Here is a 19,193-nt window from a genome sequence, read left to right as displayed (position 1 = left end):
AGCACTTCAGAAAGGTTGTATCATCAGTGTGCTCTTGGGCCATTTTTTCCATTTATTATAAATTCATGATTGCTAATGATATTAAATAAAGTACTTAAATTGCACAATAAAATATTCCCATGCCACTGAAACTCCTTAGCTATGAATTCAATAGTTTTTTGTAACTTTTGTGAAATGTTTTACCTAATATTTTATGTATGTAAGTGTAAGCTGAAAGTTTCTTCACTGTTTTCACATGATCAATGGCTTATTTGACAGACATTTTCTCTTTAAAAAAAATAAAAATAAAATTCCCCTAGGCTGGTGCAGTGGCTCACACCTGTAATCCCAGTGCTTTGGGAGACCAAGGTGGGTGGATTCCTTGAGCCCAGGAGTTCAAGACCAGCCTGGGCAACATAGGGAGACTTTGTCTCTACAAATCATTTAAAAATTAGCCAGGTGTGGTGGTGCACATCTGTAGTCCCAGCTACTCGGGAGGATGAGGTGGGAGAATCACCTGAGCCTGGGAGGTCAAGGTTGCAGTGAGGCATGATCATGCCACTGCACTCCAGCCTGGGTGACAGAGTGAGATCCTGTCTTGTCAAAAAAAAAAAAAAATTTATATATATATATATATATATATATATATAGAGAGAGAGAGAGAGAGAGAGAGAGAGAAAACTTGCAAACAGGAATGGCCTCCTTGATTCTAGTTACTTTGCACACTTCGTAAACATTTAAAGTGATAATGAGCACAGCTTCTCACACTCCCTACTCTATGACTCTTTCCTCATTATCCATCTCTAAATTCTTCTGACTGTGGTACAGTTCATTGAAAAACAAAGCACTGAGTGAGCTAGCATTGAAATTGTAAAGGCAGTGGCTATTACTGCATAACACCAAGCAGAAGAACAACATCTATCCTTTCTGACTGCTGGAAACCATAGAAGGGCTTAATATAATCACTCACTATGATTAACTCTCTACATTTTCACCACATAATTCTCAACATTAGGAAGAAGCTAACATATTGACTTGCCTAGAGATAAAGAATAAGAGAGCCTAGAATTCAAAACTGCAGTTGACAACAGACCATGGAGAAGACAGACTCAGAAAATAACAGGCCCTGGGAGTCAGGCCTGTGCAGAAGTCCCCTGTGCAGGCGTGGGGGTCAGGATGTGCAGAAGAAACATGTGGGGTAGGTCACAGGCAAGAGATCAAGTCCTCTTGACAGACAACTGCCTAGAGAAAAAAAAAAAAAAGAAATCAGAGTTTGATGTCACCCAATTAAAAAAAAAAAAAAAAAAAGAAGGAGATTCATAGCAATCAAGTGATGGGCAGAATAATGGCCCCTGCAAGACATCCTGAGAACCTGTCAATATGTTATGCTATGTAACAAAGGGAATTAGAGTTGCAGGTGGAATTAAGCTGGCCTTTTTATAGGGAGATTTCCTGGATTATCTGGGTGGACCCAGTGTCATCACAAGGGTTCTTAAAAGTGGAAGAGGGAAACACAAGAGGGGAGCCGAAGAAAGAGAAGTGAAAAGGGACCAGTGCCAGGGAGAGTCTATGTTGTTGGCCTTGAAGATGAGGAAGGGGATCATGAGCCAAAAAGCATGTGGGCAGCCTCTAGAAGCTGGAAAAGTCAAGGAAATGGTTTATCTCCCAGAACCTCAAGAAAAATATGCAGCCTGTCAACACCCTGACTTCAGCTCAATGAGACCCGTATTGACCTTCTGACCTACAGAAGTGCAAAATAACAATAAATTCTTGTTGTTTTAAGCTACTAAGTGTGTGGCAATTTGACTTGGCAGCAGTAGAAAGCATAGATCTGGGCTCAGGAACTGAGAACAAATAGAGAGGAACAAACAGGGCATTTGATAAACATGGAAATAATGAGAAAATAGTGAATAAAGAAATACAGGGAAGTCAGCAACTACATTTTGAGATGTGTTAAAGATAAAATCTTTATCAGCCACACAACATAATGATGACAAGTGATCTAGAGACCCATCTTAGCAGCCATCTGCCCTGAACTATTCCATTCTATTGAATGTTGACAAACCACATCTAGTGAAGTATGAGCAATAATTAATAAGAAAAAATTGTAATATTTAAATATTAATTTTAAAATAATGAATAAAAATCAGGCCTATTTCCCAATCCCCCAAGTTATGGCAGTTAGTCAAGACTGAGAAAATGGTTATACCTTAAAGCTGCTGACCTTTCACCCAGCAATTAATGCAATCTCATTCCACTCTGCTTCTCCGACCACACAAAACATCAGTCACCCGACTGCACCATGCTCTTCACGTCTCCTAGGTCTTCAAGCCTACTACTGCCTCCCTTGTCTCCTGGTTAGCTCCTAAGTATCATTTACTTTACAGCTTTCCTCAAAGAAACCTTCATTTGACTACTGATTGAGTTCAGTCCCTTTATCAGTCTGTTCTCACCCTGCTATAAAGAAATACCTGAGACCAGATAATTTATAAAGAAAAGAAATCTAATAGGCTCCTGATTCCACAGGCTGTACGGGAAGCATGGCTGAGGAGGCCTCAAGGAGCTTTTACTCATGGCAGAAGGCAAAGCCAGAGCAGGCATCTTCATATGGCCAGAGCAGGAGAAACAGAGAGAGGGAGGAGGTGTTACACACTTTTAAACAATCCACTTTCATGAGAACTCACCCACTATCACGAAAACAGCACCTGGGGGATAGTGTTAAACCATCAGAAACCACCCCCATGATCCAATCACCTCCCACCAGGCCCACCTCCAACACTGGAGGTTATAAGTCGACATGAGATTTGGCTGGTGACACAGATCAAAATCATATCAATCCCCTATTGCATATTCCTATTGATGCTTGTATACTCCACCTTAGGACATTTGTTTCACAACTGGGACTTGCCAGTAAACCCTAAAGTGGGAATGCTGGCATAGCCCAACAGTACAGAGAAGCATCAAGACCATTTTCTGTTCATATCAATACAAACCCACTCTTGCTGGTTTAATTGGACCAAACCTGCTCTGCTGAGCTGTCACAAATACAAAAGGCAGGAATAATGTCTACCGTACTCAACATGAACTTCTCAATTCTAGTGCTTTGTCTGACACAAGATAAGTGTTCTGACAAATTTTTGTGGCATGAAAACATTGAAAGGCCAAAACAATAAAATCTAGGTCTTTTCAAAAATTCATTATTGTATTCCAATTTTCATTTTTGTCACAAATGAGTGTTTTGGGCTACCATGTATATTCTCCTTAAAAATTAAGTTATACTGGCTCTTATACTTTTTTTCCCAGCAAAAAGATTAAAAATATTTTCTGACCTATGTTTTTAGCTTAAAACATAGATACACTATACATTATGTCATATATGCATGTACATATAAATAAATATACACACACACTATATCAGTCAAGGTTCTCCAAAGAAACAGAACCAATAGGATGGATGGATGGATGGATGGATGGATGGATGGATGGATGGACGGACGGATGGATGTATGGAGACAGATAAAATACCACGAATTGGTTTACATGACTATGGAAGCTGAGAAGTCCCACAATTTGCCATCTATCAGACAAACACTCAGGAAAACCAATAGTGTCGTTCCAGTCTGAGTCTGAAGGCCTGAGAACAGGGAGCACCAATGGTGTAAGTTCTCATCAAAGCTCAAAAGTCTGAAAACCAGAGAGACAGTAGTGTAAGTTACAGTTCAAGTCCAAAACTGTAACTTACACTATTTGGGAACCAGGAGCACCAAAGATGTATGTCCCAGTTCAAGCGTGAGAAGACAGATGTCCCAACACAAACAGGCAGGCAGGAAAGGGATGAATCTTCCCTTCCTCCACTTTTTGTTCTATGCATAGACCCTCAACCGATTGAATGAGTCCACCCATATCGGAGAAAGCAATCTTCTTTACTCAGTCTACCTATTCAAATGCTAATCTCTTCCAGAGACACCCTCATAGACACACACAGAAATAATGTTTAACCAAATATCTGGGCACCCTGTGGTCTAGTCAAGTTGACACATAAACATAATCATCACACACATACATATTTATTTTTAATGATCTTTATTTGTACTAATATGTTTTGATTCTAGATCCATGGAATGCTGTCACTCTCATTTCTGAAGATTCAATGAGCAAGAGATTTCTGGATTCATCTGGCTAAGTGAAACTATACTACCGATTCTCTTAATGCCATCTGAATTAAAGCACATACGTTTGAAAATAACAAAATTAATTAACTAGTGTTACTCAAAAAGGGCATAGACTGTACTTATTTCATATACTTATTTACCCAATAAAGATGGCAAAGAAGAAGAATCTGAAGCAGAATCAGGCAGTGTAGCATGGTGACACCTCATATCCAGATCACAGACTAGTTAGTCATCAAAATCATGACGATATCAATAACTCCATGTGTCAGTTTTTTATTGTTGCCATAACAAATTACTACAAATCTAGCTCCTTAAAACAACATCAATGTATTATCTCACAGTTCTGTGGGTCAGAAGTCTGGTGAATTCAGCTGGTTCCTCTGGTCCAGGTTTCACAGACTGAAATCAAACTACTGGCAAACTGGACTCTTATCTGAAGGCTCTGAGGGATAACTCATTCAAGTTGTTGGAAGAATTCAGTTTTCATGACTGCAAGGCTAACAATCATATTTCCTGGCTAGCTGTCAGCCAGGAGCCTCCCTCAGCCTCTCAAGGCTGCCCAAATTCCTCATCATGCTGCTCCCTCCACCATCAAATCAGAAATTTCCCATTGAGTCCTTGTGTGAATTTCTCTCACTGCTGCTGCTGCATCTCTTCTGCCTCCAGTTGGAGAAGGCTCTCTGCTTTGAAGGCTTTATGTAATTAGATTGGGCCTACTTGGATAATCCAGAATAATCTCCCTATTGTATGGTCAGTAACTTTAATTACATCTGCAAAGTCCCCTTTGCCATCTAACATAACATATTCACAGGTTGCAGGGATTAGGGCATAGACAGCTCTGGGGAAGAAGTCTGGGGAGGGAACATGCTGCCTGCTGCATCCCACATCTAAAAGGAAATACATACACGGGGTGGCAGTATCATCTTTCCTCTCTTATGACTCAGGAATACTGCAAATGATATCTAGAGAGAAACTGGTAAAAAATTGGAAATTAAGGATGGAACTCAATCTTTTTGAAAATACTTAGAAACTGTCTCAAGATAATTTTTAAATCATTTATTCTAGCTTATAATTTAAAATAACAATTTTTTTTTTTTTTTTGAGACAGAGTCTCGCTCTGTCGCCCAGGCTGGAGTGCAGTGGCCGGATCTCAGCTCACTGCAAGCTCCACCTCCCGGGTTCACGCCATTCTCCTGCCTCAGCCTCCCGAGTAGCTGGGACTACAGGTGCCTGCCACCTCGCCTGGCTAGTTTTTTTGTGTGTGTATTTTTTAGTAGAGACGGGGTTTCACGGGGTTAGCCAGGATGGTCTCGATCTCCTGACCTTGTGATCCGCCCGTCTCGGCCTCCCAAAGTGCTGGGATTACAGGCTTGAGCCACCGCGCCCAGCCTAAAATAACAATTTAATAACAGTAAAGATAATAAAAATATTTACTGAGAACCAGATGGGCCAAATTGACTGCTAAATTCTCTTCAGTATATCATTTATCATAATTAACAAACAAAACCACACACACACACACACATCTATTTCTATACCTCCTGCTCTGTTTTTTTTAGGCTGACTGCATATTACTAGATCAGAAATGCATTGTTTTTATTACTATTACTTTGCAATATATTTTAACACCAACAAATGTAAGTCCTATTTCTAAACACCCTTCATTCCACACACACAAATACACACATTACTCTTTATTAATTGAATTAGTCATAATTGAATTAATCATAATCAATTGAATTAATCATAATCTTCAGTCAATAATTATTGGAACAGAACTATTTTACCTTATTTATTTAGTGTTAATGAATAAATAAAACTAAAACTATTTAAAAAATAACCATGGAAGGTGATGGATATGTAAATTTGTTTGACTATAGTAATCATTTTACTACATATATGTATATCAAAATATGGTATACACCTTAAATATATACTTTATAGTATTTATTTTAAAATAATAATTTAAAAATAATGATATTGAACAAATACCCATTAATATGCCACCAACCCAAGACTGAAAATACAAACACAAATTTACATATCCTCCCCATTTTTATTCTCCTGTCTCTCCGCACATACACACACACACACACACACACACACACACACACACCCCAGAAGGAACCACTGTCTTCAATTTTGTGTTTATCATATCCTTCCTTTTTAAAATAATTTTTTACATATCAGCATGTTTAATCAAATGTTTATTTTACTTGTTTTTATCTTTATAAAACATTAGTTTTATAAATGACTTCAGAATCATTTTTGTCAAATCTGCTCCCCAACAAAATTTTACAACTTTAATTGAGATGCATTATATTGTGACTTGGGGAAGAATTATTATCTCCAAAATTATGAATTTTCATGTATTAGTGGTTATGACCATTCTCACTTATAATTTGTATCTCTCTTCATTGCTGTTCTTTTTGTTGTTATTTGAGGTTTGTCTGGCAGTTTTTTTTCAATAAGCTGTATTTTGGATGTATACACTAGAATTTGTTTTTAAACCTATAATTTCTGCATTAGTCTTTATTTGCTCTATCCAACTGGTATTCTTAAATTACTTATATTGCCTTTTTTTAACTACTTATATTAACATTCAGCCTGTTTCATATTTATTTTTTATTTAACAAATAACATATTTAAAATTCTAAATTATACTCTTGAGTTACAATCTTACTATTCTGGTTGTCATACTATTCAAAATATTCCATAATTGCAATTTTGCTCTTTGTGTACATGTTAAAGATACTTAGTATAATTGATTTTTTAATTTCCAAGTGACTGGTTTTTAAATCAAACTTACATTGTTAATTTCTATCTTTCCTACACTGTTCAGAGTTTTGTCCTGTAAATCTTGTGCTTTTTACATAACATGTAGAGTTTGTATTCCAATATGTGATCATGTTTTAATATTATGTGAACATATTCTGTATATAAAAATTAATAGTGATATTGATATTATTAAGTGTTTATTAGTAAAAGAATAGTCTGGAATATGTTTCAAAACATAGCAGCAATAACTCACTAAATACACACATACATAAACTGGTATAGATAGGTTTTTAAAGGATGGCAAAATATGAATTTTACCCCTTATCAATATAAATTGGCTATAAAGACAGAGCAAGATGACCAAACAGAAGCCTTCAACAATCATCCTCCCTGCAGGAACACCAAATAGAACAATTATCCACACAAAAGAAGCCCTTCATAAGAACCAAAAATCAGATGAGTGATCACAGCACTTGGTTTTAACTTCATATCACTAAAAGAGGTGCTGAAGAGGATAGAAAAGACAGTCTTGAATTGCCCGCACCACTCCTGCCCCATCCCCCAGCAGCAGCCATGTGGTGGAGAAAGAATCTGTGTGTTGGGGGAGGGGGAGCACAGTGACTGTGGAATTTTGCATTGGAACTCAGTGCTGCCTGTCACAGCAGAAAGTAATACTGGGCAGAACTCAGCCAGCACCCATAGAGGGAGAATTTAGACCAGCCCTAGCCAGAGGGGAATTGCCCAACCCAGTGCTTGGAACCTGAGTTCCAGCAAGCCTCACCACTGTGGGTTAAAGTACTCTGAAGTCCTAAATAAACTTCAAAGGCAGTAAGGCAACAGGGACTGCAATTCCTGGGCAAGTCCTGGTGTTGTGCTGGATTCAAAGCCAGTGGATGTTGGTGGCATGCAACCTTGTGAGACACCAGCCGGGGTGGCCAAGGGAATGCTTGCATCACCCCTCCCCAACCCCCGGCAGTGCAGCTTGCAGCTCCAGGAGAGACTTCTTTCTGCTTAATGAGAGGAGAGGGAAGAGTAAAAAGAACTTTGTCTTGCAACTTGGATACCAGTTCCACCACAGTAGGATAGGGCACTGGGCAGGGTCATGAGGCCTCCAATCCAAGACCTAGCTTGGAACCTGCTGTTTTGAAGGGAAGGATCTGGTCCTGGCAAGAATTATCAACAGCTGACTAAAAGACCTCTGGGCCCTGAACAGTCAGCAGAGGTACCCAGATAGCACTCACCATGGGCTTTGGGTGAGACCCAGAGACATGCTGGATTCAGGTATGATCCAGCACATTCCAAGTTGGGGGAGATATGGGGAAAGCCTCCTTCTTGAGAAAGGGAGAGAGAAGAATAAAAGGGACTTTGTGTTGCAGCTTAGGTACCAGTTCCACCACAGTGGAGTAAAACACCAAGTGGGCCCTTAGGGTTCCTAATTCCTAATTCCAGGCCTTGGCTCTTGGACAGCATTTCCAAATCTGCCCTGGGCCAGAGAGAAACCCACTGCCATGAAGGGAGAGTCTCAGGCCTGGCAGCACTCACCTCAAGCTGACTGAAGAGCACTTCAGCCTTGAGTGAACACTGGCAGGCAGTACTCCCCCTGAGCCTTCGGTGGTGGTGGACATAAGGAAAACTCCTCTGCTTGTGGAAAGGGAAGGGAATAGTGAGAAGGACTTCATCCTGTGGCTTGGGGACCAGCTCAGTCACAGTAGAATAGAGCACTGGGGAGACTCTTAAGGTTTTCCAGGCCCTGTCTCCTGGAAGCATCTCTGGACCCACTGGCACTTGGGAAACTCACCATCCTGAAAGGAAGAACACAAGCCTGGCTTGCTTTGCTGCCTGATGATTGTAGACCCCTAGGACTTTGAGCAAATATAGGCAGTGGCCAGGCAGTGGCTGTCAGGCCTCTGAGCCCAAGCTAAGGCATCATATCCCCAGAGACCTGCACGAATACATCCAGATGGCCTGAAGCAACTGAAGATCCACAAAAGAAGTGAAAATAGCCTTAACTGATGACATTCCATCATTGTGATTTGTTTCTGCCCCACCCTACCTGATCAATGTACTTTGTAATCTCCCCCACCCTTAAGAAGGTTCTTCATAATCTCCCCCACCCTTAAGAAGGTTCTTTGTTATTCTCCCTACCCTTGAGAATGTACTTTGTGAGATCCACCCCCACCCCCAAAACATTGCTCTTAACTCCACTGCCTATCCCAAAACCTTTAAGAGCTAATAATAATCCCACCACCCTTAGCTGACTCCTTTTTCAGACTCAGTCTGCCTGCACCCAAGTGAAATAAACAGCCATGTTGTTCACACAAAGCCTGTTTGGAGGTCTCTTCACATGGACACGTGAGACAGTGGTCACCATGGGCATTGGGCAAGACCCAGTACCATGCTGACTTCAGGTCAGACCCAGCACGGTCCCAGTGGTGGTGGCAACAGGAGTGCTTGCATAATCCCTCCCCCAGCTCCAGGCAGCTCAGCATAGAGAGAGAGATTCCATTTATTTGGGAGAAAGTAAAGGAAGAGAACAAGAATCTCTGCCTGAAAATCCAGAGAATTCTTTCAGATCTTATCCAAGACCACCACCAAGGTAGTACCTCTAAAAGTCTGCAAGAGCCACAGTGTTACTAGGCTTGAGGCATCTCCTAAGGCAAACACAACTATCATGACCGAAACTTAGAATACAACACCTAAGTCCCTTAGAATACCTGGAAAGTCTTCCTAAGAAAGATGGGTACAAACAAGCTCGGACTGTGAAGACTACAATGAATACCTAACTCTTCAATGCCCAGACACTGATGAACATCCACAAACATCAGGACTATCCAGGAAAATATAACCTCACCAAATTAACTAAATAAGGCACCAGGGAACAATTCTGAAGAAACAGAGATATATGATCTTTTAGACAGAGAATTTAAAGTAGCTGTTTTGAGGAAACTCAACAAAATTCAAGATAACACAGAGAAGGAATTTATAATCCTATCAAATAAATTTGAGTCCCTTACCAGAACTGATCAAGGAGGAGAAAGAATTAGTGAGCTTGAAGACAGGCTATTTGAAAATACACAGAGGAGACAAAAGAAAAATGAATGTAAAAGAAGAAAGCATGCCAAAAAGATCTAGAAAATAGCCTCAAAAGGGAAAATCTAAGAGTTATTGGCTTTAAAGGGGAAGGAGAGGAGGAGAAATAGGGGTAGAAAGTTTATTCAAAATGATAACAGAGAACTTCACAAACCTAGAGGAAAATATCAGTATTCAAGTACAAGAAAGTGTAGAACACCAAGCAGATTTAACCCAAATAAGACCACCTAAAGACATTTAATAATCAAACCACTAAAGGTTAAGGATAAAGAATTCTAAAAACAGCAGGAGAAAAGAAACAAATAATACACAATGGAGCTCCAATACATATGGGAGCAAACTATTCAGGGGACGCTGTACAGCCCAGGAAAGAGATGTATGACATATCTAAAGTGCTGAAGGAAAAACACTTTTATCCTAGAATAGTATATCTGGAGGAAATAGCCTTCAAACATGAAGGAGAAATGAAGACTTTCCAAGACAAACAAAAGTTGAGGGAATTTATCAACACCAGACCTGTCCTACAAGAAATGCTAAAGAGAGTTATTCAAGCTGAAGGAAAAGAACATTAATGAGCAATAAGAAATCATCTGAAGGTACAAATCTCATGGGTAATAGTAAGTACACAGAAAAAATCCAAAACAGAATAACACTGTAATTGTGATGTGCAAACCACTCATATCTTGAGTAGAAAAACTAAAAGGTAAGCCAATAAAAAATAACTATAACTTTCAAAACATAGACGGTAATATGTAGATATATATAAAAACAACAAAAAGTTAAGAAGTGGAAGACAAATTTAAAGTGCGCAGTTGTTACTAGTTTTCTCTTTGCTTGCTTTTTAGTTTGTTTATAGAATCAGTGTTCAGTTGTTAAATACGTAATAAAATTTTATTTGCAAGTCTCATGGTAACCTCAGAATCAAAAAACATACAACAGGTAGGCAAAAAATATAAAGCAATAAATTAAAAAATATCTCCAGAAGCCGGGCACGGTGGCTCACGCCTGTAATCCCAGGACTTTGGGAGGCCGAGGCAGGCGGATCACAAGGTCAGGAGATCGAGACCACAGTGAAACCCCATCTCTACTAAAAATACAAAAAATTAGCCCGGCACGGTGGCGGGTTCCTGTAGTCCCAGCTACTCAGGAGGCTGAGGCAGGAGAATGGCGTGAACCCGGGAGGCGGAGCTTGCAGTAAGCCGAGATCGCGCCACTGCACTCCAGCCTGGGCGACAGAGCGAGACTCCGTCTCAAAAAAAAAAAAAAATATCTCCAGAAAAAAATCACCTTCATTTTAAGGAAGAAAAGAAGCAGGGGAAGACATCCAAACAACCGGAAAACAAATAACAAAATGGTAGAAGTAAGTCCTTACTTAACAATAATAACATTGAGCCTAAATGGACTAAACTCTCTATGCAAAAGACACAGAGGGGCTGAATGGATTAAAAAAACAAGATCCAACAATCTGTTGCCTTCAAGAAACATACTTCAGCTATAAAGACAGACATAGACTGAAAATAAAAAATTTTTTATTTTTTATTTGCATGGAAAAAAATATTCCATGCAAATGAAAACCAAAACAGTGTAAGAGTAGCTATACTTAAAACATAAACAATAGATTTAAGGACAAAAGCTATAAAAAGAGACAAGGTCCTTATAATATGATAAAGGGGTCAATCATCAAGAGGATGTAACTATTCTAAGCATATATGCACCCAATACTGAAGCACCCAAATGTATAAAGCAAATATTATTAGACCTCGAGAGAGATAGACTCCAATACAATAATAGCTAGATACTTCAACATCTCACTTTCAGTATTGGACAGATCATCCAGACAGAAAATGAAGAAAGAAATATCAGACTTAATCTGCACTATAGACCAAATGGACCTAATTGATATTTACAGAACATTTCATTCAACAGCTGTACAATGCACATTCTTCTCCTCAGGGCATGGATTATTCTCAATTATGGACTATGTTAGGATACGAAACAAGTCTTTAAATATATATTTTTTAAAAAAGAAATTATATCAAATATTATATCTGACCACAATGGAATAAATCTAGAAATCAATAACAAAAGGAATTTTGGAAACTACACAAACACATGAAAATTAAACAATATGCTCCTGAATGGCAGTGAGCTAATGAAGAAATTAAAAGGAAAGTTAAAAATTTCTTGAAATAAATGATAATGGAGACACAACACACCAAAACCTACAGGATCCAGTAAAAGCAGTCATAAGAGGGAAGTTTATAGCTATAAGTGCCTACATCAAAAAGGCATAAAAACTTGAAATAGAAAACCCAAAAATGTGTCTTTAAGAACTTAAAAAATCAGGAGTACACCAAACCCAAAATTAGAAGAAAAATATAATAAAGACCAGAGAAGATAATGAAATTGAAATGAAGAAAACAATACAAAAGATCAACAAAATGAAAAGTTAGTTTTCTTGAAAAGAGAAATAAAATTGAAAAACCTTTACCAAGACTAAAAAAAGAAGAGAAAAAAACCCAAATAAATAAAATCAGAGATGAAAAAAGAGACATTACAACTGATGTCACAGATATTCAACAGATCATCAGAGGCTACTATGAGAAACTGTATGTCAATAAATTGGAAAACCTAGAATAAACGGATAAATTTCTAGACACATATAACCAATCAAAATTGAGCCATGAAGAAATCCAATACCTGAATAGACCCAAAAAATAGACAAGATTGAGCCATAATAAAAAGCCTCCCAACAAAGAAAAGCCCTGGACCCAGTGGCTTCCCTGTTGAATTCTACCAAATATTTAAAGAAAAACTAATACCAATCCAACTCAAACTATTCCAAAAAATAGAGGAGGAGACAATATTTCCAAACTCATTCTATTAGGCTGGTGCAAATGCAATTGCGGTTTTTGCCATTACTTTCAATGCCATTACTTTCAATGGCAAAAACCGCAATTGCCTTTGCACCAACCTAATATGAGACCAGTATTACACTGATACCAAAGCCAGACAAAATCACATCAGAAAAAGAAAACTATAGGCTAATATCGCAGATGAACATAGATGCAAAACTCCTCAACAAAATATTAGCAAACCAAATTTAACAATACATTAAAAAGGTCATTCATCATGACCAAGTGGGATTTATCCCTGGAATAAAAGGATGGTTCAACATATGCAAATCAATCAATGTGATACATCATATCAACAGAATAAAGGACAAAACCCATATGACCATTTCAATTGATGCTGAAAAAACATTTGATAAAATTAAACATCTCTTCATGATTAAGATCAAGTTGCTTCTCTGTTCAAAACATCCTATTAGCACCCACTCCAATTAACAACTAAATGGTTTACCAAGTTTGAGCATATGTGGCCCCTAGTTACCTCTCTGGCATCATCACCTCCTTCTCTCCCCCACGTTCACTCCACTTCTGCCCCACCAACCTCCTTGGTGTTCCCTTAACATGACACTCCATCTAATTTACCACATTGAAATGGTTAATTTTATGTCAACTTGACTGAGCTACAAGGTGCCCACACATTTAACCAAATATTTGGCTGGTGTGTTTGTGAGGGGGTTTGGGAGTGAAACTGGCATTTAAATCAGTAGACTGAGTAAAGCAGATTGCCCCTCCCTAATGCAAGTGGGCATCATCCAATCAGTGGAAGGGCTGATTAGCACAAAAGGTTGACCCTCTCCTGAGTAACAGAGAATTCTTCCTGCCCAGTGACCTTCAAACTGGGACCTCAGCTTGTTACTGTGTTTTTGGACTCAAAATGAAACATAGGCTCTTCCTGGGTCTAAAGCCTGTCAACCTTTAGACTGGAACTACATCTTTGGCTGTTCTGGTTCTCAGGCCTTTGGACTCACACTGGAACTAAACCATGAGCTCTCCTGGGTCTTTAATATGCCCACTCACCCTGCAGATCTTAGGAGTTCTTAGCCTCCATAATTACATGAGCCAATTTCTTATAATAAATCTTATATATGAACATCCTATTGGTTTTGTTTCTCTGGAGAATCCTAACACATGTATCTTTTATCTATTTATCTTATTTATTGTCTGTATCCCACTAGAATGTAAACTTCATGAAGACAGGGAACTTTTTTTTGTTTTAATTATACTTTAAGTTCTGGGATACACATGCAGAACGTGCAGGTTTGTTACATAGGTATACATGTGCCATGGTGGTTTGCTGCACCTATCAACCCATCATCTCGATTGGGTATTTCCCCTAATGCTATCCATCTCCTAACCCCCCACCCCCCAACAGGCCCTGGTGTGTGATGTTCCCCTCCCTGTGTCCATGTGTTCTCATTGTTCAACTCCCACTTATGAGTGAGAACACACCGTGTTTGGTTTTCTGTTCCTGTGTTAGTTTGCTGAGAATGATGGTTTCCAGCTTCATCCATGTCCCAGCAAAGGACATGAACTCATCCTTTTTTATGGCTGCACAGTATTCCACGGTGTATATGTGCCACATTTTCTTTATCCAGCCTATCATTGATGGGCAGTTGGGTTGGTTCCAAGTCTTTGCTATTGTGAATAGTGCTGCAATAAACATACATGTGCATGTGTCTTTATAGTAGAATGATTTATAATCTTTGGGTATATACCCAGTAATGGGATTGCTGGGTCAAATGGAACTTCTGGTTCTAGATCCTTGAGGAATCGCCACATTGTCTTCCACAATGGTTGAACTAATTTACACTTCCACCAAAAGCGTAAAAGCGTTCCTATGTCTCCACATCCTTTCCAGGATGTTGTTTCCTGACTTTTTAATGACTGCCATTCTAACTGGCGTGAGATGGTATCTCATTGTGGTTTTGATTTGCATTTCTCTAATGACCAGTGATGATGAGCTTTTTTCATATGTTTGTTGGCCACATAAATGTCTTCTTTTGAGAAGTGTCTGTCCATATCCTTTGCCCACTTTTTGATGGGGTCGTTTGTTTTTTTCTTGTAAGTTTGTTTAAGCTCCTTGTAGATTCTGGATATTAGCCCTTTGTCAGATGGATAGATTGCAAAAATTCTCTCCCATTCTATAGGTTGCCTGTTCACTCTTGTAGGGTCCAGCCCTACGGGGCTTAGCGGTGTTCTCTCCATATGCAGAGACGAGAGATTGTAATAAATAAAGACACAAGACAAAGAGATAAAGAGAAAACAGCTGGGCCCCGGGGACCACTACCATCAAGACACGGAGACCAGTAGTGGCCCTGAACGGCTGGGCGCACTGATATTTATTGCATACAAGACAAGGGAGCAGGGTAAGGAGGGTGAGTCTTCTCAGTGATTGACAAGGAGAAGCAAGTCACGTGATCACAGGACAGGGGGCCCTTCCCTCTTAGGTAGCCGAAGCAGAGAGAGAGAAGGCAGCATACGTCAGCATTTTCTTCCCTGCACTTATAAGAAAGATCAAAGACTTGACGACTTTCACTATTTCTTCTACGCTATCTACTATGAACTTCAAAGAGGAACCAAGAGTACAGGAGGAGCATGAAAGTGGACAAGGAGCATGACCACTGAAGCACAGCACCACAGAGAGGGGTTTAGGCCTTCAGATGACTGTGGGCAGGCCTGGATAATATCCAGCCTTTTACAAGAAGCTGGTGGAGCAGAGTGTTCCCTGACTCCTCCAAGGAAAGGAGACTTCCTTTCACGGTCTGCTAAGTAATGGGTGTTTTTTCAGACACTGGCATTACCACTTGACCAAGGAGCCCTCAAGCGGCCCTTATGCGGGCGTGACAGAAGGCTCACCTCTTGCCTTTTAGGTCACTTCTCACAATGTCCCTTCAGCACTGACCCTATACCCGTCAGTTATTCCTAGGTTATATTAGTAATGCAACAAAGAGTAATATTAAAAGCTAATGATTAATAATGTTTATAATGATTGATAATTGTCTATGATCATCTCTATATTTAATTTGTATTATGACTATTCTTATTCTAACTATTTTTTTTATTATTCTAAAACAGTTTGTGCCTTCAGTCTCTTGCCTCGGCACTTAGGTAATCTTTTGCCCACAACTCTGATGATAGTCTCTTTTGCTATGCAGAAGCTCTTTTGTTTAATTAGATCCACTTGTCAATTTTGGCTTTTGTTGCCATTGCTTTTGATGTTTTAGTCATAAAGTCTTTGCCCATTCATATGTCCTGAAAAGGACAGGAAACTTTTGTCTATCTTGGTCACTAGTGTATCCATACTGCCTAAAACTATGTTTTCTGAATACATGGGATGTACTCAGAAAATCTCTTGTTGGATTAGTTCATGGAGGTGTACTCAACAAAACACTATATTTTCCTTCCAATTTAAATAACAGAGTAAACATACTATTTCTTATTTCCAGTGGATCCTGGTTCACCTAAGATATCAACAGTCTTTGGCAGAAGAGTCTTGCATGAAAACAAATTCAAAGTACAGTAAAATGTCAAAGAAACAGGGTAAAGTTCTGAATCATGTAGATATCAAGGAGTTAAACATCCAATGAAAAAGATAAAAGGACAGATAAGAATGTCTTTTTTTTTTTTTTTTTTTTTTGAGATGGAGTCTCGTTCTGTGGCCCAGGCTGCCAGGCTGGAGTGGAGTACAGTGGTGCAACTTGGCTCACTGCAACCTCTGCCTCCCGGGTTCACACCATTCTCTTGCCTCAGCCTCCCTAGTAGCTGAGACAATAGGCGCCCGCCACCACACCCGGCTAATTTTTGTATTTTTAGTGGAGACAGGGTTTCACTATGTTAGTCAGGCTGGCTTGAACTCCTGACCTCTTGATCTGCCCATCTCGACCTCCCAAAGTGCTGAATGTCTTCTGAAAAGAAAATGTCAAAACTAGGATGTAATTGATAAGTTTTAGATTATGCCTTCAGGATCAAACATATCAAAACATAAGTTAATTCAAAGCTTCTACAAATGTGTGTGCATAATTTTATTTGTGGGCTTCTTTCTTCTGAAAGTTTTCTGATTTACAGGCTATGATGTTTTTATTAAAAGAGAAAAAGCCATTAAATTATATCATTAAAGAATTTGAGGCTGGGCGTGGTGGCTCACACCTGTAATCCCAGCACTTTGGGAGGCCGAGGTGGGTGGATCACCTGAGGTCGGGAGTTCGAGACCAGCCTGACCAACATGGAGAAACCCTGTCTTTACTAAAAATATAAAAATTAGCTGGGTGATGTGGCACATGCCTGTCATCCCAGCTACTCAGGAGGCTGAGGCAGGAGAATCACTTAAACCCGGGCGGCGGAGGTTGCAGTGAGCCGACATTGCACCACTGCACTCCAACCTGGGCAACAAGAGCAAAACTCTGTCTCAAAAAAAAAAAAAAAAAGAATTTGAAAATTCTGGCTTCTGGTTGAAGATGACTGACTGACTAAGCATATGCACTTCCTTTTCTCCCCACCAAAACTCCCTTTGAAATGACAGAATATAAAAACACGAATGTGGCAATGCAGGAAAACCAGGAAGGCTTGGACAGAAACATTGAAGAATTTTTTGAAGATATAAAGGGGGTAAGATGGATGCTGAACTTGAGAACTGAATGTCCTCAACATAACAAATGTATAAGCAAAAAAAGTGAGTTTTTCCAGAAGAAATCCCGGACAACCCCTAAAAGCATAGGCATCAAAATCGGAGCCATCTATTAGACTATGAATTGGCTGGTGAGGAAGTTAAAGCACCACAGGGCTCTGAGTTTAAGATGCAATTGAGTACACTTTTATCTCTTCTATTTTTTGAGGCTTTGTTATAGCCCAGTAAACCCATAACTGAGAGAATAGGAGGTAGCTATCAGTAAATACGGGATTTCAGTGAATTTCTGGAAGACACAAAGCACAAGGAGAAACAGATACTGGTGATGCAAAACAGAGGAAGGAGCAGACTAAAATACACACAGAGGGGCTGTTCCAATGGAAAGAGCCTCCTGCCTGCTGGTAAAATTTAGAAATATTAGACTCGGGCCGGGCGCGGTGGCTCAAGCCTGTAATCCCAGCACTTTGGGAGGCCGAGACGGGCGGATCACGAGGTCAGGAGATCGAGACCATCCTGGCTAACACGGTGAAACCCCGTCTCTACTAAAACATACAAAAAACTAGCCGGGCGAGGTGGCGGGCGCCTGTAGTCCCAGCTACTTGGGAGGCTGAGGCAGGAGAATGGCATAAACCCGGGAGGCGGAGCTTGCAGTGAGCTGAGATCCGGCCACTGCACTCCAGCCTGGGCGACAGAGCGAGACTCCGTCTCAAAAAAAAAAAAAAAAAAAAAAGAAAAAAAAAAAAAGAAATATTAGACTCGGTATGACAGATGGCAGAAGTGAAATACAGGGCCAAAAAACAAGACATTAAAGAAGAAACAGTCAAACTTCTTCCAACAGCCAGATTTTCTTCCTAAAGAAGAAAGAATGAGGGAATTCTTTTCTTAAAAAAAAAAAATTGAGTGATTCTGATCAGTGGTGAATGAAAAACAATTGAGTGAACTGTCAGTTTTTGAGAACTGAAGCAGCACCTTACAGACTCCCTCTCCAGATCCACTAAATCAAAGCATGTCTGTTGACAAGTCCCACCTTGATGGTCCTTTTGTGTATTGAGGTGACTGGGCTAAGGCATGACCAGATAACCAGCAAAATACTATTTCTGGGTGTTCCTTTGGGGATGTTTCCAGAAGAGATTAGTGTTTGAATTGATAGACTACTGTAAAGAAGATCCACCCTCACCAATGTGAGCAAGCATTATCCAATCCATTAAGAGTGCAGATGGAACAAAAATGCCAGAGAAAAGGCAAATTTGCTCTTTCTCTTCTAGAGCTGAGACATTCATTTTCTTCTGCCCTCAGACATTGGAGCTCCAGGGTCTCAGGTTTTCAGACTCTGGGACTTTCACCAGCAGCCCCCCAGTTTCTCACGCCTTCAGACCCAAACTGAATCACAGTACTGACATTTCTGCCTCTCCTGCTTGCAGACAGCAGACGGTGGGATTTCTTTGGCTTTATAATCACCTGAGCCAATTCTTCTAATATATGAATGAATGAGTGAGTGAATGAATATATATACACACATATATATAGGATTATATATGTATATAGAATCCTATATATATATAATCCTATATATATGTGTGTATATATATTCATTCACTCATTCATGCATACATATGTATATAGAATCCTATATATGAT

General features: G+C 39.6%; 1 protein-coding gene across 11 annotated transcripts in view; it reads right to left on the bottom strand.

Moving 5' to 3' along the window:
• MRPL39 (mitochondrial ribosomal protein L39) overlaps positions 1–19,193 on the bottom strand; it is a 239,861-nt gene that overhangs the window by 147,454 nt on the left and 73,214 nt on the right. The window contains exon 11 of one of the 11 annotated variants that reach the window (XM_077995883.1): positions 166–1,221. The exons of the other annotated variants lie outside the window; for them this stretch is intronic. Coding sequence (XP_077852009.1) covers positions 1,197–1,221 — 25 coding nt within the window. The 3' untranslated portion in view covers positions 166–1,196. Of the gene's footprint in view, positions 1–165; positions 1,222–19,193 lie in introns of those variants that run through there. 11 annotated transcript variants of the gene reach the window in all.

This window comes from Macaca mulatta, chromosome 3 (genome assembly GCF_049350105.2).
Source record: "Macaca mulatta isolate MMU2019108-1 chromosome 3, T2T-MMU8v2.0, whole genome shotgun sequence".
NCBI classification, from domain to species: Eukaryota; Metazoa; Chordata; class Mammalia; order Primates; family Cercopithecidae; genus Macaca; species Macaca mulatta.
The sequence above is the reverse complement of the archived record's forward strand: the minus strand, read 5'-3'. Positions and strand labels throughout refer to the sequence as shown.